Here is a 24,810-nt window from a genome sequence, read left to right as displayed (position 1 = left end):
TCCCAGATAAAGAAATGCTGACAATACATTACAGCTAATTATTCAATCTGTCTTGGTAAGAAAAATGACTGAGAAGCGTCACAAAACTGTGAAACATCCTGGCATTCTAAATGTCAGTCCTAACAGACACAGCAGGCACAATTATTTTGAATTAGACTTCAGTAATCTCTTGCAAAGGGCTTCTAAGAATAAATACAGTCCCACACATGGTGCATACACACTTTGCCCCACACCAGTTTAACATTTAATTTATAGAAAATCCAGCTTGCAGAGAGTACTGCAGGTACTTCATCACAAATTTGTGCTTAAAGTCAACAGTATTTAAGCATTTGCTTAAATGCCATTCTAAATGAAGATGGGCACAAAAGATGATACTTATAAGCACTTCCTCATTTGTTTCCTGTCTGGGAAATAAAGAATTATGTACTACATATTAAAAATAAGGGCTATTAATTCCTTTTTTCATCAACTGATGCTAAAGAAGAACAGGCAGTTATATACCCAGGCAAAAGAAAAGACATGAAGTTAAACTCATGTAGCAACTTTGGAACACTAATAATAATCAAAAATAGTATTTTTAAGGATTTGTTTTATATGTTAGCTGTTTCCTACTTACTGAATTTCACTACAGAGAAATACCCAGAAATTAATTATAAGAAAAATTATATGAAGCAACTGCTCCACTTCAGCATTTTATTCTCATGGAAGTCTTGAGCAATGGAATCTACACAACTACACATTGTGACTGTACTTTTATATATAAAAACATATTTTTTACATGTCATATATAAATGAATAGAAATGAAGACAGCACACAAAACCACTTTTGTGGATCCACTGAAACAGCTTGTTCTTTTCTCCAATCCCATCTCTATTGTTTATTTTCACAATCTTACAGAGACAGAAGAATGCAGATTGGGAAAAGAAGTAAACAAGGCTGAGCAGAGAGAAAAGCAGGAATCTGAATCCTTGGAAAAGGCTGACAGAATCCCTCCCAGAGTGCAAGCAAAACATGGCAGGCATTTGAATATGGGAGTTGTTATTCTGAATTTCTTACTGCCTAAAAGCAAAGTGTATGTTTAGAAATTCTTTGTAGAGTTTTCTAATTTCTAAAAAAAATCTGTTTTATTTTTATTTTGTACTATCACAGAGTCTCCAAAGAGGGAAATGTAGACCAGAAAGTCCATCTAAATCTGGCTGGAGCACACAGCAGCTGCTGGGGAGGGCTGGCCCTACTGCCAACACCTCTCAGCTGGACTGGCAAGTCCCATCCCTAAGGAGCTTGGACTGTATCTGGAACTGTATTTGAAAGCAGATTTCTGCAGAGCAGTGCCTAGAGGCTGCCCAGTCTCAGTGACTGAATGGGCCAGGCTGGAGATTAGACAGAGGACAGTGCACTGAGGGTGGAAGTGCTGGCAGAAATGCAAACCATTACTTGATGTAACAGAATAGCAGTAGGAAAAAAGCTACAGTTAAACATCAGGAATTAGCAAAGGAAATGAAGAGAACACAAGCCAAACCCCCAGATGGCAAGTCAGTCACCCAGTAATACACAATATCCAATTAAAAGACATTTTAATTTACTCTCATATCTCCCCAAGTTATGCTTGATTTTAATTTGACAAAACCCACTCACATGGATCTTATTTCTCTTCACTGAGATTATTAGCAATTATGACTTTAAGAGCACATTGGTTTAAATAAAATCAGTGTTTGCCAATGCTTTCCAGTTTGAGGAACTGGCAGGTTCTGAGTGGCTGCTCCTTCATCTTCACAGCCTTGGCTGGTTTGAACAGGAGAATGGAACTCCAGTAAGACAGTGGTGATATCACAAGGCACTAAGGTAAATATGATTTGTGTTACCACACTCTCCAAAAGCAACTGGAACCTATATTAACAGCTGGTAGGCAATGACACACACTTAGGAGAACTCAAAAATGCCTTGGAACATGTCAGACCACCACCTTACATGTATTTGGAAGCTGCTTAAGAAAAGTGTTGATGCCCCTGTCCCAGTCCTCACCTGGGACTATGGATGCAGCAGCATCCCTCTGTTCCCTTTGATACCCACTGACAGCTGAAGTGCAAAACAAATCTTTGCACCTTCCTAGCTTGGCTGAATGTTCCTCAGATCTCTCACTCTGTCCTGTCACCTCTCAGAGTTACTTCCCTTCAGAATTTGTTGCTGCTCCTTAGCTTTTTTTCAATTACAATATCACAGCAAAAAGTACCTACTTACCAGCCAGTATTTTTAAGAGAGATACCCAAATCATCTCAGCTCGTAAGCCCAGCCTAAGTGCTGAAACATCACCAGCACTGAAGTGTACAAAAAGTAAAATTCATTCATGTAAAGGAAGCTCTTGCACCTTGGGTTGGTTTTGTTTCCACAGTACTGCAGGGGGACAGCTGCCCCTCTCAGACAGAACTGCACCAATTCAGGATCTGCACCAAATACCTGAAAGTCTTTCCCGAGTGTCCTGGCTGAAATGGGCTTCCCTGTGAGTAAAGCTGCTGGTTTCCTGCTGTGGATGCAGAGGCCATCATTTTTTTATCTGCTACAAGAGAAAAACAAATCACAGAAAAAGAATTAATTTAGGGGGTGAGATAATGAAGGAAAAAACATTTAAAGACAATTGCAATGTATGTTTTCTTCCCTTCTTCAAGCTTCATGAAGAAGCCCTGTGGAACACAGTAGCTTCATTGCCTGGTGGCACTGCCTGCTGATGTTGGGGTGACAACCTGCAGCCCCACCTGCATCCCAGGTGGCTGGAGGCACTTGGCTCCTGAGGGGCACAAGACCTGCACACCTGAGCTGTGGCAAGGCAAAACACAGGTCTGTTGAGGAATCTGCTGTCCTCATGTGGCTTGGGGGAGCCATGAAATAGGGTGGAAGTACCCCAGAGGGGTGGAAGACAAATGAGTGTAGTGAATAAATTGCACTAATAGATGCCATTAACTTTTACAGTCTACCCTTAATGTGGCAACTGGAGATCAATCTCTAACTGAACAAAACGAGATTGGGTGAACAGCACATTTGGTCCCTTCATTTAATTTTCTGGTACTGGATTATTCCAAAGCTCAGGGAAATCTCACTACTACTTCTCTTAAAATAATTCACAGGTCTGCTACACCACCCTTTATTCACCTTCTCCATCTCCCCTCCAAGTGCAAAACACCCTGTAACTCACTGATGGTTTTGCACCCATATGCTGCCATGTACTTGACAGGCCTAGAAATCAAGTCTGCCCCCACATTTTCCCCTTTGCTCTTTTCAGATTCCCACTCATTTCACAAGATGCTCTCTCGGACAAAAGACCCCCCAAACTCACAAGTAACAGAAGCATTTTTTAGGTGTTTAATTTTTTTTTAGCTTTCCCTAGCTTTTAGAGACCTCCTGAGTGTGACTCACCAAAGGCCTCCAACACACAGCAGCTCTCCTCTGTTACCTAAGTTGTTCTTACATTATGCTCCTAACAGGAACCTAAGCTTGCCTCTCAAAAGAAAAAAGTCACCTCAAATTCCCTCACAGGAGCCTTGGAGTGTGGATGCCACTGATGCAAGCTAGCATTGCTTGTCTTTGCAATGCAGAAATCTGTAGAAATTTCTCCCTAGCTACCTACTGCCCAGCACAGAAACCAAGGCTGGGCTGCAAAACTGTGCTCTCAAATTTAAAAACAATAACAGGGAGAAATGGGGGCAAGGTGTAGAGAAGGTTGTGCATATAGTAGGAAAAACTGAGAATGGGTTGGCATATCTCTGATAAGGAGGACAGATGAATTTGTCTTTTTCTGCAGTAATGTCATTCTTGCATGAGATGCCCCATTTTCTAAGGCCACCCTTTGCAGGGAAACCAAACTCTCAGGGCTGAAAGAGACTGAGCCAAAAATCCTGCGGGTGCTTTAGATATTTGAGAACAACTCACCAGAAAAACTGAGAGTGCCCCAAATGAACTGGAATGGCTCAAGTGGAGCAGAGTTGCCATGGTAGCTACCAGGGTCTGTGCCACAGGATGAGGCCAAGACAAAGGGAACAGCTAAACTAATAGCAAGCAGCTAGTTCTGCTTCCTGAGTTACCCTGAATGCTCTTTAGCCTCTGAATCTGGCCCACATCTCTCCCAGCTGTATTCCTACCCAAGATTTTTCACACAATTCTGTGCCCTCACCTTTGGTACAGCATTGATTTTTTTGTTGTTATTGTTGTTGTTGTTTTTTTTAAATTTTACCTGTTTCTCTCTAAACTCCACTGGTCACTGATGTCCCCTTCCCCCAGCAGGACCAGTATCTCCAACATTTCTGCCTCTTAACTGAATCCCTCTCTAAGAACTGCATCATCCCATGCTTCAATTCACTTGCATGAATTGTTGAAGCCAGGCCTCCTCTCCCAACTTTTGGGGTTTTAATGAAGTTTTAACATCAGCACTCTCCCTGTGTCAGCCCATGTTCTTACAGAACAAGATCAGGTATCAACATAAGGCAAATGTCTGGCAGGCAGCACGCAGGCTTGTCAATATTGGTTTTGGACAGGGAACCTCATCCCTGACTGGGAACCATCCTTTATCATTCAGAGGAGACCTTGATCACAGCTCCCATGAGAAATTCAGAGAGGGAGAATGTCCCAAAAAAAGCACAGCCTGTAAATTGATAAAAATGAAAGGAGAAATGGCATTTGCAAGAACATAACCAGCCAGCTAGCTCACAGCTTGTGACACCCTTAACCCTAACCCCTCCCCACAAACAGCTGAGAGCTGCCTGAAAAAGAGCTAGAAAGGCAGCCAAAAAAGTAAGATGTTCTTGCTTAGAAAAACATATTCTGGTGTTTAGGGTTGGAGTCTTGCTACCTTCTAATGGACCCCTTTTATGGCCTCAGCTGTTGACTCCACTGTTCAAGCAAACAGAGAAGGATGAACAGGAATAGCAGAGAAGTCCTCGCAACAGGAGGACAGAGTATCAAGTATATATTGCAGTTACAATGTCTTCTCCAACTGAAAAAGCCAATCCAGACATAAGGAACCAACAGCAAGGTCACCTTCCAACACCCCTGCAGTCAAACCCCGTGGGCTGTTTCCTCCCTGCGCTGCATGACACTTGCACACTGATTTATTTAAAACAAATGTCAAAATTCCTCTTTTTCAGCGAGGACAGTTAAGAACAATAAACAATCAATGGGTTCTTCCACAAGCCATGGCATTGGCTGGTTTCCTGCAGATATATTTCAGATGTTGCCTTCAGCTGCCAGTCTTAGTGGTTTCTGTCTGTTAGAGCAACAGGCAGCACAGGCTGGGGCTACTTTGAGACAGCTCCATCTGTCTGACTGACAAGCTGGCTGTTACCTCTTCCAACAGGGCTGGGAAATCCTTTGGTGAGGGCACCAGTAAGGACTCTGTCCTCACAGTAATTTCCAAGGAATATAGAACAACATATTGTTCCTGAGACTCCTATCACTCTTAGAAGAACTTGCTAAACATTTTAAAAGTTGTGGGAAAAAGAGCATGTGCTCCTCACAAAGAAGGCAACATGAGTGGAGATGACCAGAGAACAAATATATTGCTGGCAGCATATGACTCTGAAAACATTGATACAGAAACTGGTGATTTGATAAAAAAACCTGCAGCCTATCTTAAGACTATATGGCAATTTTCTTGTCCCTTTTTAGAGAAATACGTGCCTATTTAGAGAAATGAATTTACCTATGCTGTTTAGGAAAGAAAATATAGACTTAGAAATGGAATGTTCTGCCTGTCAGTATATTTAATATTTAGGAGCACTGCCTAAGGTGTCCCTGTGAAATGAAAAGAGAATCAAAACCAGGCAGCTCTGGTGACACTAAAGCCATCCTTCCCTCTTTGCTTTTTGCCTTTTACTCCATCAACTTTAGGGGAAACACCAGCTAGTGACAAATGCTAGGAAATGTCCCAAAGACTGATGCTGCTTAGAAAATTCTCTGCCACGCAGCAGTTTCTCTTCATTCTCTTGAAGCTGTGCTCTACACCATGTAACCAAGCTTATCACAGTATTATAAATTAAACATCAGGGACATTCACTTACAAGCAGTTATTCCAGCAAACATCTCAGCAAATCTAGGATCTCTCTCTTGGGAGAAGATAGCATCAGGCTTTTCCACAGACTTTCCACCCTCATGAACATTAGCTGGTATACTTGGAACAGGCACCTGTTGAGATACAGAGAGGAAGGTAATTCCCTCTGCTGTATTTGACAAAAAGGAATTCAGGGACAGTCACAATGTACTTTTAGTTTTGCTGAAATGTGCTGTTGTTTTACATCTCAAATGATCAGAGGCACAAACTGAAAAATCTGAGAAATTTCACCTGAGATAAGTCATAGGATGACAGCCCATCTCTTTGATGTACTTCGAGTTCTGCTTGCTGTTGCTGAAGTTGTCTGCAAGGGAGACAAAATGACTTTCTTACAAAAACCAATTAAGATATACAAAAAGGAATAGTCATGGTCTCCTATTTTCCACTCCCAGTGAAAAGTGTCTCAGATGATTTAGTAAATCCTTTCCTGTGAGATCCATCTGTTTTTACAGCTTTCTCATTGAGAAAACCACAGGAATGCAACAGGGCACAGGCAGAGTTTTGCTATGATAGCACTGAAATGTAGGTGGGTAAGTAATGGAGGATGGAACCCAATCTCCTTCTAAAGAATTTAAAAATTCACTGTTCTTAATTCATTGATGAATTAAGATGATGAACACAGGAAGACCCCCTCTCTTTTCCTGCTGAAGGAAGCAATAAGCTTGCTCTCCAGGAAGATGCCTAATGACAGAACACCTCAGCAGCTGGGAAGTTATCCAGATGTTTTACAGCCCTGGATTAACAGTTGCTTTGTGTTGCTTGGTCACAACAAGCAAGAAAACTTCTGGCCTGGAGATGCACAGGTAGAACACTCATCTTTGTGAGGCTCTTGGCTCTGTTAGCCGAGAAGACACGAACCCCCACAATAATGCTAGAGCTCAGAGATGGGGATAGGACTGGACTTAAACTGACAAAATACTTGGATTTGGTATTTGTAAATGATCCTTGACAGTGCTCACAATTTGTGTATGTTTCTGGTTTCTTTCTGAAGGAAAAATCACCCCAAAAATGGGAATTACACACCATGTGTGTCTTTCTCCAGAAAGATGATGTTTGGACAGGCAGGAATAGATAAGATTTGGCAAAACAGGAAGATTGTGGATTTGAAATTCTGGAAAATTACAATGCATTTTTAGCCACAGGTTAAAATTTTAGATTTTCATCCAAATCTTCTTCTAAATTTTGAAATAGCTTCAAATGCCAAGGGACTGAGAGACAAACTTGCAGACAAAGTCAAATGACAAATTAGACACAAACTGGTGGAAAAGTGAGGAATCACTCAAACAAGCTACTGAAGTAAGTTACACATTTTGCTATCCCTTGAAGGTTTTCCAGGAGACACTTTGGTCAGTTTTTATGCTCCATGGCAAAAATCTGTGTCCTGCAACAAACAGCAGGTCAGAATAAGTGGCCAAAAGCCTTCTGCAAGCCTTACAGTGTGAGAACATAATGCAGGGAATGACTTTTGTCCTAGGATTAACATGCAAAAAACCATTAGAGAGCCACGGATTTTCCCTATTATTTTAGCAAACAGAAAATTCCTAAAAATTACCTCTGGAATGCAAAGGCATTCTTTGTTCACAAGCAGAAAATGCAAAGTTTTCCAACAGAACTACGGGAGGCAATTGAATAGTGGGGAATCTATGGGGAAGTTTCTAAAAACCACCCTGTGGACAATAAACACCCATTAAACCCCGTCGTTAACGTGAGAGCTAATTACACTCTTTCATTTGTTTTTATTACCACTGACTTGGTGCATGTGTCAATAAACAGCACATTAGGCTCTCCTCTGTTCCTTATAAAGAATGTTTTCTTGATTCAGCCATATACATACAAATGAGCCAAACCAAACAGCACACTCACTCGTTATTTGTTTTGTAGGCACTTCTCTAACTTAGTGCTCCTGCTCCCCTCTCTATCTTTCATCTCTAATACTCATTAAGCTGCACTACAATATAAACACCACATTGTGCTAACAGCACTGAACTTTGGGAACAACCTCCCAAAATCCATTTCCTATAAAAACCAAATAGTTGGGTGTATCTTTACTGAACCCCGTGCAAGCTATGCTGCACTTAATTAAGATTGAATTGCAAAGCCATGGTAGCATCTTCTGTTGTTGTTGGCTGCTACTGCATAAATAGTTTAAATGGTGCTTGAAACCTGAAAGAAAATGTGTAGCAATTCATGGAGCAGCCGACCAGGGAGAGCTCAGTGCTGCTGCTGTGGCTGCCTCAGACCCTGCCATCCCACCAGCCCCTCTGACAGCCAACACAGGCAGGTCCCTTCAGTCCCTTCGAGTTTGCTGTCCAGCAAAAATGAAATAGAACAAGGGATTATCATCAGTTTGGGCAAAACTCAAAGTTGCCCTCTAACTTTGAACCCAAAAATTGTCCTTGGTTTCACTTTCAGTTTCAGGGGTCCAAGGAGTAAATGAATAATTTCTTGGCTCTACAGTTTACCCAACAAAACAAGTGAGGCATTGACTGGGTCAGCAGTGGATTCTGTCTGTACTGACCCACAGGTTCAGTATGAAATTGGGAAAGCCCTTGGCTTGGACAAGACTGGTTCAGCAAATCTGAAGGCTTTGATAGTTACTTCAAATTTACTTTAGTACATACACATGGAGGAAAAAAGGAAGACAGTGTGGAAGTTCTCTTGACATTCGAGAGGATGTTAAGCTCTCTCTATGAAAACCGAAGTCACTGGTTCCCTTTCCAGGCATCAGAATAAACAAAAAAGATTTTAACTTGAAAATTAACAGGCTCTTTGGTGGGAGAGGAACAACAATCCTGCATCCCTACCAAGCTATTTTTATGTAATACAAGCACACGTGTTTCCTGTGTCTGGTTTGGACAAAAGCAGAGTAGGAAAAGCCTTGGGGCTCTGGTTGTAAAATCCTCTTTCAGAAATTCTCAGTATCTCCCTCTTTCAGCCTAGAGCTTCATCTCAGCCCTGGGAAAGGGTCTGTCTAACAGCAGTGTCAGACAGACCACAGATGACACAAGAGCACGAGAAAGTCATTACCACCACTACCACCAAGTGCAATTTTATCAGCATAGCTGATCTCTTTAGTGTTTTGGCCCAGGAGAAGCCAGAGCAGAAAGCATCTCTCCCACAGGCTGATTCATCCAGCAGGCTGCTTCCAGCAGCAACCTGGGCCAGCTCACTCCAACACAACAAATCTCAAGACTCAGGGCAACCACAGGACTCATAAATTCACACAGTGCAGCACAGGACTTGTGGCTTCCAAAAATGAAACATCAGATATTCCACACAGGCCACAAAAATACATCTCCTTTTTATTTTGATGTATATACATATCAATATATATATACACATATAAGACCTTTATATAACCTGCCACCACAACATTATTTGATTCAAACACTGCTCTGTCTGTATAATAAATAAATACTGATAACAATTATTTTTTCTTTTTGGAAATCAAACAGTCCCAACTACACAGGAAGATGTGGTCAAACAGGGGACTCTTCTTCACAGCCCTACACAGCACAAATGTGAAATGTTAAATGCTTCATTTCTCCAGGAAGTTTCTCTTGGATGACTACACCCAAGTGAAACTGAGAGAAGTTTTCTTTTCTTTTTTTTTTTTTTGCAAAGAACTAAGTGAACATTTGAACCTAATTATTTCCTTATCCTTCTGTACCAAAAGCAAGTTTGGACATTTCACTGTGTGAAGCTACAAAGGAGTATCTTTATTTAGAAAAAAGGAAAAAAAAAGAAACAAAAAAAACCAGAACAACCAAACCAACAAATAACAGTAAAAATCAATGAATCCCTGCACAACTGGAATCATCACTGCCCTCTAGAGTCTTTTGGGAAAATGCTGTTCACTGACCAGCTTGAGCTATTCCATTAACAGGCACACACAGATGTATGTACTGTGGCTTTAAACTGTCCTCAGTTAAAAACTGATATAAATCCACTCTTTTTGGCTACATTGTCTTTATGATTTCATGCTGAATTTTTTACTACTTCAAGCCTGTTTTTTATGGGGCTGCCTAAGTTACCACAGTGATAGGCATATCAAATCTGCCTGTGTGCCTTCAGCTGGGCAGAGCAAGGCATCCCTGCCTGGTCTCCATGGGAAGCACCTTGCTGGACCCAGAGCACCTTCCAGGAACACCTAAGGATGGCCACACACAGCAGGGCTGGTGCCAAACCACCAGTCCCAGCAGCAGCTTAATGAGCAGCTGGAAATCACCAGCTTCACCATGACGTACAGCTCTTCAGGGCAGCTAGGAAATCAGAAGTCAAAACATGACCCCAAATGTGGGGGGGGAAGCCAGAAACAGGCAGGAACTGCAGTACTTTACAGTAAGTCCTCTTTGGAAATCTGAGAACTGGGAGAGAATAAGGGGGAAACCAAAACCAGTCTGAATAATGCATTCTTTCTACTATTCAAAAGCAGGAGTATAATGGGCTGTATCTTGCCCATTTCAGAACATTTTCAACATGACAGGAAAGAGGGAACATCCCCTGTCAAAGTAGCAGCAGGCAACTTCCATATTAGGTCAGCATTTCTGGGTTGTTATTCAAACCTAGCAAGAGAGATGGAAGCAGAGCCAGGAGCTGGCACAGTCCTTTTCATCACAGGGAGTGCTGTGGTGCCAAGCTGAACTGTACAGTGCAGGCTCAGAAAAAAGCATTCCCAGAGGCAACACAACATAAGCCTCCAGCCCCACTTTTTCATCCGTGGCCTCTTGGGAACAAAGCACAATTAAGCCAGCCTGGGACAAACCTCAGAAGACTTTTTTTACTTTGCAGGCCTGTTTTTGCATATACAAATTATTTGAAAAATATTATGGGACAGCAGAAATGTGGAAATAGCTATTTTGATGCACAGTGCAGACAAGCTGTCTGATTTCAAGACACATTTGCCTGTTTTCAATGAGCTTAACTATTCAATTTAAGCCCAACCCTTTGGCTATGCGGAAAAGCAAGAAGAAGAAAACAATTGTGATGCTGGGTTTCATGTAAGTGAATGCACAGCCCTTCCAGTCCAGGTATGTGCCAAGGCCAAAGAAGCAAGACAAGGAATGCCCAGAGACACTTACAAACTCCACTGCCAAAGCCCCAGGGGTTTGGTTTTGCAGTGGAGCTCTCAGCAGGCACCTCCAGCACAGACTGCTCGTTCAGCATTTCCGATAGATGGTCTAAAGCTGACATCTCAAACCCAGTAATTTCCTCCCAGCTAAAGACTTGGCAAAAAAATACCTGGTCAGACCAGAAGCAGATTTAGTTTTAAGAATAGATTAAGTTTATATTGGAAAGAAGAAACATTTATTTAAAAAATGTCACAATATAAAGCAATCAAGGCCAGATTAGGTTCTGCAGTTACTGTCTGAAAACTCAGCAGGCTCCAAAAACATCTCTGATCAGTCCACAGAGATCAAACTCCACCATACTCTGAGTGTGACCTCCTCCTAAGAGGCCAAATGAAAGACTTTTGAAAATATTAATTCCAAGACGGGATGATTTCATTTTCCTCTTAAGATAAGGAGTTGGATCACCCCCATACTTGGGGATATTCTATCAAATCGAAACTATCAGGAACCCTTCCCAACCAAACCTACTAGGAAATAATTCTGCCAGCTTCATTAGGTTGTAAAATAGACACAGCTGAAGCAGAAGAGCCCAGAACTACAGAATGGTATGAACATGGACATGGAATTTTCTCTTGGCTCAGGAGTCAGGCTAACCTTCCTCCAGTATCAAGCAGCTGCTGTGCTGCTGGAAGCTCTGCATTTGTTCAAGGCAGCCTGGACTGAGATCAATGGCCTTGTCTAATGACATAACAGATAAGTGACGTTTCCCCCCAGTGCAGCCAGGCCCTGGAAGCATCACAGGATAATGACACAGAGAAACAGCTACACTGGGAGATCTCCTGATGCAGCAAAACCCTGTTACAGCCTGCACTGTCAGAGAGAAACAAAAAGTATCTGCTTAAAAAATTGGGATGTGCTTTACAGCAAAAAAGAATGGCTACAATTCCCTCAAAACTACAGAGGGGAGCACAGAAAGGCACATACTTGACATTAGTGTTGGTGCAGATGATGTATTCAATCTCATCAGAATAAGGGTTCTGAAACGTGAAGCTGCTGGTTCTGATCAGCATCCACTCCCGGTTCTTGGTGCGGAACCGATACATCACAGACAGGACTTGACCTTTCAGCTTCACCACCTGCAAAGCCATTTGGAAAGGTTAATAACAGGAGATTGCTATCTGCTGTGCAAATGAACAGTCAACAGCAGCAACTGGTGCATTTTGAACTGGAATTCCAGAAAGCTATGGGGACAGCAGAGGAATTTTTAATTTGGAGAGAATACACAAAATCCTATTCCTGTTTACAGCTATCTACTTCAGGATGAAATCCTCATGCTCTGCCACATAAAATGCCAATTTCCAGCCTGCTTATAAAAAGAATACAGACTCAGGACAATCATCAGGTTGTGCTGTTATCCCAGCACAGAAACTTTAAGAATGTTTTAATGTGAAACACTTATGGAGAGATTGACAGAAACCAAAATGAGGATCTTTTAAATGTTTATCTGTAAACCATAAACCAATCACTGCAGCTAAACAAAAGCCTGCAAGAAAAGCCATTTTGAGGTTGACTGCTTTGCTGCCTGGATACCCAGCTATACAATATATGTGATATATCAGCTGCAAAATTTAGGACATTGCTTAAACACAGTGGTGTTCACTTTTCGTTTTTCTAGAAACCACCAGGTGTTAGTTCCCCCCCACCCCAAACATTAAAAGACTCTCTAGGATAGCAAACTGTCAACAAGAATCATTTGCTGCTGGCTTAAAAGAGTGAGCCAGTGCTTGAATGGAGAGAACATTGATAAGCCACTGTCCACTTTAACAGTATAAATTCATTGCTTGCACAGGCTATGTGTTTGTAACCAAGAATTCAGATGTCTGGGTTGGGTAACTGAAGTGTTCAAGTTAACAGTAGGGCACCAAGTGAGGATTAAAAAAAGCAGCCAACTAAAGTACATTCAAAGCAATCTTCCACATTGGCCCTGCAACTGCTTTTCACAAGTCAGCCAACAATCTGGGGATAAGCCAGAAGAAAACTTTCATGGTTTTAAGCCATTCAGCTGGCACTAACCTGGCCTATCTCTGTTTATATTTTACAGCTTTTCCACCAGGCTATCTCAGGGTTGCCTCAAGGAAGGAAAGGGAAGGTCTACTGCAAATAAATGCCACATCTTGTGGATTCTTAATCATCAACATCTGGAATTTACTTTTTATTAGCTATCTGCAGCCTGTATTCTCTAAAAGTAGAAGTCCCACTATTTACCCTCTGTCTTCATTGACAAGCAATTAGATTAAGAAAAATGTTCCAATCCTGCTTTTTTCAGAGGTTTGCACTGCAAATTAATCAACTGGATATGGGACTACATGGAAAGAATGCGAATAAAGGACAATGCAAATAGAAGATACTACAAGCTTCAGCAAAGCCCAGGAAAGTTCAAAATCATATTGAAGTAAATGACTTTTGGTTGGTTTCGTTGGGGGTTTTTTAATGCTTTTACAGGGTTTTTCTGAGCTCACTGAGCAACATTCTTTTATCAGCAATTTTCTACTACCACACCCAGGGCAGAAACCACAGAGCTGGTGTAGAGTGTGCAATCTGAACAGTATTCTACTGGGTATCCAACTGGTATACTGGACCCTTTGATATTAACCTGTATTTGTTTGTCTTAGCCTTGAGACTATCTTACTCTGGTCTGATTTTTCCCACCCTGATGAATGAATTTATCTTCCCAAGGAAATAAAGCTCTGAGATAGATTACTGGCAATTGACCAAAAATTGCAAAACCCACCCTGCCTCCCTCCTCTGTTACGCACCAGCCTGGTTCTGATACTGTCAGCAAATAAGAAGTGTCAAGTTTTCAGGTTTTAGGAAGAAAAGAAAGAAGAGTTTATTTGAAATCACAGTTACCTTTTTAATTAAGAGATTTCTAAGTCCAAACTAACAATAATAAACTGCAATGATCTATTACCCTGAAACCCTGATTAAGCAAGCAGTAATTCTGTAATAATATATAAAGCAGAGAGATTGCTGGTGGGAAAATCCTGAACTGTCTTAAGACAGAGCACACAAACAAACCAGCACAAAAATTTTCAAAGCTAATGATTAAACTTTACTTTCTTATATTCTTTGGAAATAAAAACCACCTGCTAGAAAGCTTAACTGTTTACTTCAGTCTTTTACTGCATGATGGGAATAACAGCCCAAATCACACTGCTACTGTACTGAACAAAAATACACCCAAGAAGGCATTGCCTGCTAAGGAAACAACATTATTTTCATAGATTTGACTTAGATTGAGTGAGCAGGAACTTTCACTTCTAATTGCATTTTTTCCTGCTGTCTTTCTGTATGACCTTAAGCAAACCATGCAGGTCCCTGATGCAGCAAATCCCTTCTGCACATGCCTAGCAGTGAGTGGTGACAGTGGAGTGCCCAGCAGCCGAGTTCAGGACACACTGGCAGCCTGCCCCCAGCCTGATCTCCCTTGCAGTGAACACGGGGAGGACCAGGTCATTAACTGCAATGTTCACTAGCCAGCCCTGCTGAGACCCAGGCAGTCACTGCATGGATTCCCTGCAGAACATGTTTGACAGGCCATTATCCAGCAGCTCTCTGTCACTGTCCCTTGGACAGATCAGTGGAATCAATCATTTGGGCACCACTGAAAAACAGCATATGTGCTCTCACCGCTCCTGCGCTGCTGATGCCATCAGGGAGCTGAACCAGCCCAAAGCTGGAAGTTCCATGCAAAAGGAATTAGGGCCTCAGCCCTCCCAGCAATGCCAGCATCAAGGCAGCAGGAAGGTGGGGAGGAGGGCAGGCAGGAGAGAAGAGCTGACTCCTGGTCAGACCCCTATCAGGGGATTCAGCTGCATCACATCCCCAGCCAAGCTGGGGCAGAGGAGATGCTCTGGGCATGGTGACTTGTCTAAAGCACTGAACTCTCACAGCCTGTGAATCAACACCTTGGATTTAAAAAGGCGCTGTTTGCACTCAGTCTGTGCAAGGGAACTGGAGACACACTTGGCCATGGGGCTGATAAGACCCTGCTGAAGGGGGGATGGTGAGAAACAGCTCAGGAGGACGAATATCTTACACCATCTCCAATGCTTCTGCAGAGACCATAACCTCAGTTTCACAATCTGTTCTAGGGACACAGCACTTAGTTGTTTTTCCCCCAGAGGCTCTGTCTGTGCATGCCATGCCTGAACAAACAGTTGGCTATACAAATTACTTAGAAGTCACTTCATATCCACATTTCCCAGCTGAAAATACATCTCAGCATCCAACGCAAGACGGATCAACACAACTTCGTTTAGCTATTGGCTGTTGTTAGAAAATCTGGAACCACTTAGATCAACTGAGCCTCAGCAATAGGTTAAACATCCTGTGCTGGGTGTTCTGTGCAGCAGGAAAGGCACTGAAAAGCCCAGCAATAAGGAGACATCTTGGGGAAAGCCCTGCTAATGAATGTCCCAGACCAAGCTGAAACAGCAAGCTCTGCAATGGAATAAATGTCACTGATTCAGCTGATGCAAATGTGGCCCATGGTAAAAATGAATCCAAACCAGTAACTCCTCCTGGATGTTCTATTTCTTTTGTTACTTCCCTGTACATTTCAATTTCTAACAGAGAAAAAGGGCCACTTTACACCACTTTACATCACTTAACATGTTGATGTAAAGTGGTGTAACTCCATTAAGGTACATGAAAAAGCAGATCATCTATGCTAGCAGAGAACTCAGTTACAAACAATCCAGCATCACAGAGGGATGTAACTACTTCCAAATCAACAGCCCATCTTGGAAGGTAAATTATTTTGGTTACCACTTAACATAGTGGGATCAACACAGGCATCTCCAAAAGTTTGCTCTGTGCAGCAAAAAACCAAATATATAAGATTTATTTCTGAAAATACTGTCAACCCATCCTATCATTAATTATGCAGCTTAACCAATTGATAACTGACCAACAAATTGTTTTGTATCTTACCACTTCTTCTCTTGCATAAAAAGAAATAAAAACTATTCTGTTGAGAAAATAAGAATAAAATAATAAAGTGCGGAACAAAAGGAGGACACAGCACCTGCTGGAAACTCTCTCGCAAATGGCTTTGGTCTTCAGGATGGCAGAATTCTAAAATATCTTTCCCCAGAAGATCCTAGAATAAAACAAAGCTATGTAAATAACCCAAACTACAACACAAATCCATGTGTAGACGTACAAGTAATTTTTACAAACACAAGATCTATCACATTTAACGAGACTACTCAGTTAACCAGGGATGAATCACACAAACAAGGTTTATAGGCATCATGCCCCATGTTTTTACACAAAAGTTCAAGTTATTCTCTGATACCTTTGAAATGATGTCTGGAGAAGACTGACATCTGCTACTACAGCTCATTGTATGGCACTAATTTTTGTAAAAACACTTATTATAAAGCAATTAAAAAAATATGCAAATGAACAAGAAACTACTTTTGCCTCTAAATTGCAACTGCTGGGAGTTATCTGAGGGAGAGCTGTGGTTCATTTACTATTCTACTCAGTTCTGTACTAGCCTCCTGTTCAGAGGAGCAGATGTAGCCTAAAGGAAAATAGATGCTGTAAATTATGTTTGCTTACTGTTCAAGAGATTGGCAGAATCAAAGGTCTACAGGACTAAAACTCTCTCCAAGCACTATTAACTTCCTATCACAGAAATGTCTTCATTGGAAAGCTGTGCAAGGTTCAGAGCACCCTGCTGTTAGAATTTTAATCAGATCTAAAGGTATGAACAGATACCCCACACAGAGGTGTGGAAAGCAAAGAAAAACAAACAGCATTCAGTGCCCGATGTATGAATTATCAGCTACAAACACTTCATGTTTGCAAATGGCATTTTCTGCATTAGCTCCACCCATTCTCCACAGACCTGGGGCTGGTAGCCAATGACACTGATGCACCTTGGGTCCACAAAGGTGATGACTCCATCGGAGTTGTGCCGGGACAGGAACTCCGTGGGGACCGACATGCCGTTCATGTCCATGCACACAGGAGAGCTGGTCACCTAGGGGGGCCAAGAGAGGCACAGCAGTCACCTAGAGCCACGTCTGTCCCACAGCTAAAGGACACAGTCTGCTGGCAGACTGCTAGCAGCTGAAGGAAGTAAAATAAACCAGCACCACAGATAAATCAGAGAACAGCTTTAGTCCAGTTTGCAGGGCAAATATCTCACTCATGGCTTAACAGCACAGCAGAGAAACAAACACACCAGAGGTTCCCAGGAAGGGGGATGCACTGAGGATGAAAGTCCAGCTAGATTCATCTCCCTTTGCAGCACACCAGGCATCATGGTTCCTATCTCTGTCAACCAAGAATGAATGACTTGCAGAGGACAATGCAGTCCACTCATCTTAGGACAGGAAACCAACCCTTTATCTAACCAACAGAACTGCTCAGACTAAACCCTCCTGTTCAGGTGAACCTCACCTGAAACACCTACAGAAACTGAACCAAGTCCTCCAGAGGCTGAGGTAGGGGATATCAGACCAGCAAGTGGCTGCTCATAATAAAAAACACAGCTCTCTAAATACTTCTCAAATCTCACCAGAGAGAGGTGTGTGTCTTTTCAGCTCTCTGCCTGAAATCTGTGCTATCAGGCCACTTCATATCCATTCTTTCTCACTGGAGTTGTAAAGGAGACCACTGATTATTTTTACAACTTCCAGAGCTATCTCTGCTAACAATGCAAAATGAGCAAAATCTCATTTTTTGGCTAACTCTGATTGAGCTGATTAGTTAGTTAACTGTATGCAAGATTTCAGCTTGCTGTTAGAGAACGAGAGTTTTTAATTTGTGCACCCTGACTCCTTTCTGATTTAACCCACCACAGAGCTTCCTCCTGCCCGCCCTCACATACCACAATGGCTCCTCTAACGTAACAGATGTTTTGACATTACTTGGAAATAATTTTTCTTTGGAAGTTGTAACACATGAACCCCCATAACTTCCTTCTTTCCATTAGTGGAATATCTTACTCTTGATTACGAAAGCATGATTAACCTGAAACCCATCCTGCAGTCCTTGTGTAGCTCTGCCACGGCCAGGGAGAGCCACTCTGCAGATGTGCTAACATCTGCAGGCTGTGCACCTCAGGTAAGATGGCTCTGGCCCCTGTTCAAGGGTCATTCCACCTGGTCAGGAGGAGTGATCCCCCCCAGCAGATAGCAGAGAGTGCAGGGGATCCTGCAAGAGGCTCAAACATGATCACCCATGGCAGAATTCCCAGACCAGGAAGATAAAAACTGTCCTCCCTGCTGTGGGGAAGGAGATTCACCATGGCTGCTTTAGCTCAGAACTCTGCTCCGCAATGCACTACAACAACTGCAACCCTCTGCACAAAATAGAAGGAAAATTTTATTTTCCCAGTTCCTTCAGCTCACATCTCATCTGAATGCATAACAAAATACACGCTGAGAATAAAGCTATGATTTCTGGAGTGCCTCTTGGCTGCTTCATCTTTACCATTTTCAGAATAACTCCTGCAATCATAGTTTTTCAAGTAGTTGATTAGTCAGAGAGTGAATGACTGGAAAAATGGCAGGGAGCATATCCCTGGCCCTGGGAGTCACTTTAACCCATCATCTGCACCACCTGCACTGCCACATTTCCCACTACCCCCAACACCCAGCCCTACACACCCTGAGGAATGGCAGGTCTGTGCACACTCATCTTCAGGAGCATCTCTGCTGCTGTTACTGGATTAAGTACACATATCCAGCACCAAAATCACAGTCTCATTTTGCTCTGCTGGCAAGTTCTAGACAAGTCACTGACTGCACAGACATCAAGGCACTTTATAAACTGGAGGCATGTTAAAAGTTACAGTCTAGTAGGAAAACTGTGTGCAAATCTTTTATAACCACAGCAGAATAATGATCATGCTTTCAGAAATAGTTTGTATATGGAAAGACTGGCATTACCTGAAGCCTTCCTATTGCCACGAGGCAGTATTTACTACCTTGTCCCACATCAGCATCTTCTTCTGGTATAGTCATTCCTGGAGTAAAGAATAACAAATACTGTTATAATTAGGAAATTGGGATAAACAGAGATGCTGCTGTCCTGGCTCTGTACTTTCCTAGATGCTCTAAATTTTACAAAATAACCTCATTTCCTTCTCTATGATTCAGTCATTATTTCTGGGCTCAGATCAGATGATGCTTCTTAGTTGTGCTCAATGCTACATACCTCACATGCATACACAGTACCCACAGCAGCAATTTTGGCTTCTGAGGACAAAGCAGACACTAGAATTCCATTATACACTGAGATGGACAGAAACATTTCCAAGAGTGTTGCTCCACCAGCACGTTCTGGAACCATGGGGTCACTTAACATGGTCAGTGAAGGCACACTATGTCCAGTTTTCTTTGTGAATAATATTTTATAATGAGCCTTGAAAACAAGGCACAGCCTAAATTAATCACTAATTCTGTGCTCATATTGAACAGCTGGTTTTACTTTTGTCTATAATGGACTAAACCTGCGTCGTTACGTTGAAAGACTGAAAAAAATGCGGATGCTTTGCTAACACTGCTCCTTCCAGCTGTGTAACAGGAGTAACTACTATAAACACAGGAACAGCTTCAAAACATACATGTGTACTATTTTCCATCTCAGTGTTTCACAAATAGGAACATTCAGATTAGCACTGTTTATTGCTTGTTGGCTAGGCCTTGAGCTAAGGCTATTTCCCAACTCCAGCACTGAGATAACAAGTCCATATAAAACACTTAAGAAATGTCCTCCAGGAGTGACACCACTGACCTATTTTAAGTGATCTGTAAACTCTTTCACAAGGCTTTTCAAGGAATTCAGTCATAACAGGCAGTGAATCATTTAAGAGGCACTTCAAAGCATTAAGGAACTTAATTGCAAAGCAGCTACCATTTCTGAAACAATTTTAGTTTTAAAATTTATAATCCCCAGTGTAAGCCAATCTTTGGACAGTCCAGAGGATGACAGCACACCACTTTCGTAAATGACACCTCTGAAAAATGACTAAAAATGCTGCTGAACGAACTGGAGTGATCTCTGAGGATGTTATTTTGTATCCAAACACTTGAATCTTATCTGACAATCAGCTTCCAAACAGCATTTTCCAGGTATTTTTTTGTCTTCAATGAACTATACAATAGAATAAAATACACCAAGCATGAAGGAAAACACCCCCATGTTTTTGTATAATATACTGAAACTTGTTCTGCAATAATTTCACAATCTGGGGTGCACAACATTATTTTCAGCCCCCTACTGATAACTAGAATTTTATCAGGGGGAACTATACAAAGGAGGAGCATTATTATCTCATCTTACAACTGCTGTTTTAAAGACATAACTCTAAGCATTCCAGTTGGATAACCTTAACCAAAAGATCCCTTTCAAATGGTGTTTTTCATTTAAGAAGGACACATTATATTCCCTTGACCTCAAAAGCTTTTTCCAATCATTTCCTCAGTGGCAGAGAGTATTGCAAAGGACAGCAAAGATACAGCTGGACAGCTTCCACTTTGCATAATCTTTTTTTTCTCTGTAGCTTTCAACAGTGATTTCCTTTTTAGGAACTTGGTCCATGCTTGCTACTGCTCAAATAAAATCAAAGTAACATAAACAACCTCCAAAATTAAACCTAGCTAAGAAACATTATTACTGACATCACTCTGTTGACAAAGGGAGGCTGTTGCTCTAATTTTCATCTTTTTTTTTCCCCTTTTGCCCAAGATGGATTACATTTGGTCTGTATAGCAAAATAGAAAATGTCTTAGTTGGGTTATGCCACAAGGCACTCTATGGATAAAAATCAATCTGCCTGGAATTAATCAATACATGACCCAGTGGATTGTCAACCCTTTCCCAAAGACCTAGAGAAAAAATATGACAAAAAGATTTTCTGCTTCTCTGCAATGTAGGTGCTATTACTGGCAGCATTCCACAGAGATAAATTCTTTTTTTTATTCTTCAGCTGATATTTTCAAAGATTCAACTCTGGGTGTCTTTATTTGTAGATGAGATTTACTTTTGCTTTAGCACATTTCCTATTGAACACACTCCAGTATGGACAGGTAAATAAAGATGTGCACTGCACTTTCTACCATTGTACAGCTCTTAACACAATGCAATATTGCTCCTTAGCACCACCAAGGACCATCATTATCTCTAAAAAATGTTGTAAGAGCTGGGAGGAAAGCAGCCACGAAACTGACCTTTAGGGGGCATCAACAAAATAAACATCCTTCAGTTATTCACATTCTTTATGTGCAACCCTGGGAGAGGGTTTATTTCCCAACACCAAATATACACCCCTCTCAAATAATAAATACAGTGCTGTGCTTGCCTGAGTTCACATCAACAACTGGCACAGCTAAGCTCCAAGTGAGCATCACAAACAGAATGCTGTGCCATCAGAGGTTATATTAAATTTCCAAGTGTCCTCTATACCAGCAAACAGTTTCCCACAGGGCAACAGCATGTGTTGGTGTAGACATAAGGAACTTTTTAGTTTTCCCAATGAGCTTCCAGTTGGCTCTAACAACAGAAAAGCATTTTCTGCTTTCTTCTGTATATTAATTTTCTGCTTGATTTCTCTACCATTCTACCCCACATCTTCAGCAGGACACAGAACAGCATTGGTGGATTTATGGTTTTATTTCACTACACTAAGAAATTATAAATAAATTCTTTAAAAAGATGGAATTTAAGTGTCCAGTGGTCACTAGCAATCCCCTGATAATGACTGTCTTCATTAGATGCAGTTCTGATAGTTACTTGCCAGGGAAGGAACTACACTCTGTGACTTTCTCTCTCATAGAAAACAATGGAAAAAGGCTTTCACAAAAAAGGCTGTGGATAGCATACTAAGGATAAAAATCTTGTGAAAAATCCCAATAAAAACTAAATTAACTACTCTTTAAAAAATAAATAAAGCCTTAAAAATGACAGCACTGCAAGGAATATTCAACCAACTATTTTGTTTTGTATTGGAAGAGGGAGTACTTTGCACAAACGTCCAGATTCTGGCCAAAACTTTAAAATAACCTAACAGCTTTGGCATGCTGTGGTTAAGATGTTACCGTAAGTCTGACTTGGAAGACTAAAATGTTTCTTTTTTAACTAAAGAGGAAAAAAATATTTCAACATTATCTGAATTTAACATTATTCTGTGACTTTATCTTCCCTCTCTACCAAATCTTATGCCATGAAAAGAAAGCAAATCAAACCTATTAGGAAAATATCATATGGACCACAGAAGACTCATTTCCTTCCAGGAATGAGGTATACAGAGGGGAAAAAAAAAGAAGAAAATCAAATCTTGCTTAAGTTGAAAACAGGAAAAAAAAACAGGAGAAGGTCAGCACTTCTCATTTTTATGACTGGCTATGAACTTGAAGCACTGTCTAGGCTGAGGATCACAAGTTCCATCTGAGCTGCTTCTCTGGGAACAGAGGGACAAAGGCTGGGATTGCTGCTCAGCCAGCCTCAAACATGGGGTCCTTTTACCTCATTCAAAACAACCCAACCCCACACTCTCACTATTTAACCAAACATACACCATGACTGGCTGGAACATCCATCTGAGACATCTGACTCCTTTCTCCTTTGACTTCCACACCAAGTTTACATCTCATTTCTTGAGGCCAGCATATAACCCATGGGGATACAAGTGTGTAGGTATCACACGCCTCGTTTTCCACTTGATCTTATTTTTACCTGTCTTTTAGGTGCAATGGAGAAAAATGAACAGACCATTAACACACAGCTCGAATGGAAGCTGAGGCAGGATGCTGCCTCTGCTTCCTCTCCCCTTTCTCAGTGAAGAAGGGACCGAAGACAGTCTGCCAGTACGTGAGCCTTGCTGCTCCACACAAGTGAGAAAAACCACAAAGGCAGGCTGGATGTGCCAGTGTTTTCATGTTGAACACAGACCTGAGAAACAGCACAACAAACCCAGCCCTTAAATTACACCACCAGCTGTCTGTAGCTTATTCATCTTCACCTGTTTGAAGTACTCAGATTACTCCAGATTTGCACAGACTCCTCCCTGCAGAAGCACTGTCAAATAGTCTATCCCACTAATAATGATCACAAAGCAGTTCTTCTCTTGATGCTTCTGTATCAACACTGATTTATTCAGTGTGGGACTAAAAAAAACTGAACACTACCCAGAGACAATGCAATTCAACCCAAAAAGAGAAAATACCAAGTGCTAAACAAATAAGACTAAGTACAGATTAAAGGCATTTGATAATAGTGCTTCTTTAGCTTGTGAAACTACACTCCATATTGTATATCAGCTACATAATGCACATGCCACACTGCATGCTTTGAAATAAAAGCATCTGGAGTTTATACCAGTGTCCACTGGGCAACTGAAAAATAAGTGAAAATTATCTTTTTGACCACTAAATTTTTAAACAGCTGTGATTTAGCACAAGCCCATTTATTCCCAAGAATCCAGAGACCATGCAGGGCTTGCTGATTTCAACAAAGTAATTTTATTACAGGGTAGAGAAGCCTTAGCAAATTCCATTGCTGCTGTAGTTATCTCATTTGCTTTGCAGATTATAGTTGGATTACCACTGGAAATGGGAACAAATGCAGTGATGTTGTCACTTATTTACTCAAACATACAGGGGAACAATTCAGCCCATGGATATTCCCATCAACTTTGAAAGTCAGTGGCTATATGACAATCACCAACACAAAGTGGGGAAGACTGGGAAGGCAAATAAACATTCATGAAAAAGGCCCTGATTCAATTCTGTGTGCCCTGGAAAAGGCACCCAGACATGACTAATAGAAGTAACAATTTGGATGGTAACATAAAAGACCAATGAAATTCCACATAAGGCTGTCAAAATCAAAAACATCCCTTAGGATTAGTTTGGAGGCATTAAGATTATGGAGGAGCACTGGGATATCATAAGGAGCACCATGTGATTTTGAGGAGTGGAGTAATAGAAATGGGATGAAATCCAACATTACTAAATGCATAAGCATGCACTTGGGGAACAGTAACAGTCATAAATTAAACCAACAGAAATAGGATGGAACTTGATATTACTAATTGAAAGATCACACAATTCCAAGCAAGATTTGCAGCTGACAAGTGAGAAAAAGGCAACCTGGAAGATATATAAATTTATATCAGATGTCTTAGGATGCCTGCAGGATGCACCACAGAAAAGAGAAGGATGCTGTATCCTACAGTACCAGGCAAGACAGGAAATATTGTTTGTGCTACCCATCACTACAACCTCATCTGAAATAAGAATGTGTAGTGCCAGTGACCTACATTTTGAGAAGTCAAGTGAAAACATGAACAATTGCAGAGAAAAACCACAAGGATTAAGAGAATGCACTCTGAGAATGGAAAGTAGAGGTGGCCTGGATTGCCTTTGCAAAGTCCAGGCTGACAGGACACAATCTCCTTCTGGAAACACACCACAACACTGGAAAGACACAGAGGCACTGGGCATGAAAACTCCCATCTGACCTTCAGTGAAATAAAAACTTCTCATGAAGTAATAAGCAGCAAGGTTTTGGAAGAGTTGAGCTGGAGGAAAGACCTCACTAATGCCAACTGGGATTTGCAA

At 41.4% G+C, this 24,810-nt stretch overlaps 1 protein-coding gene across 2 annotated transcripts in view; it reads right to left on the bottom strand.

Annotated features, from left to right (window-relative positions):
• ARNT2 (aryl hydrocarbon receptor nuclear translocator 2) overlaps nucleotides 1-24,810 on the bottom strand; it is a 96,412-nt gene that overhangs the window by 12,133 nt on the left and 59,469 nt on the right. For both annotated transcript variants that reach the window (XM_030228442.2, XM_030228447.2), the window contains 7 exons: nucleotides 19,138-19,214; nucleotides 17,088-17,222; nucleotides 16,257-16,331; nucleotides 12,152-12,303; nucleotides 6,327-6,399; nucleotides 6,046-6,169; nucleotides 2,456-2,555 (listed from right to left, as the gene is read on the bottom strand). In XM_030228442.2, the coding sequence (XP_030084302.1) occupies nucleotides 2,456-2,555; nucleotides 6,046-6,169; nucleotides 6,327-6,399; nucleotides 12,152-12,303; nucleotides 16,257-16,331; nucleotides 17,088-17,222; nucleotides 19,138-19,214 (736 nt within the window). The remainder of the gene's footprint in view (nucleotides 1-2,455; nucleotides 2,556-6,045; nucleotides 6,170-6,326; nucleotides 6,400-12,151; nucleotides 12,304-16,256; nucleotides 16,332-17,087; nucleotides 17,223-19,137; nucleotides 19,215-24,810) is intronic.

Source organism: Serinus canaria, chromosome 10 (genome assembly GCF_022539315.1).
Source record: "Serinus canaria isolate serCan28SL12 chromosome 10, serCan2020, whole genome shotgun sequence".
NCBI lineage: Eukaryota > Metazoa > Chordata > Aves > Passeriformes > Fringillidae > Serinus > Serinus canaria.
This window is presented reverse-complemented; position numbering and strand designations above follow the sequence as displayed.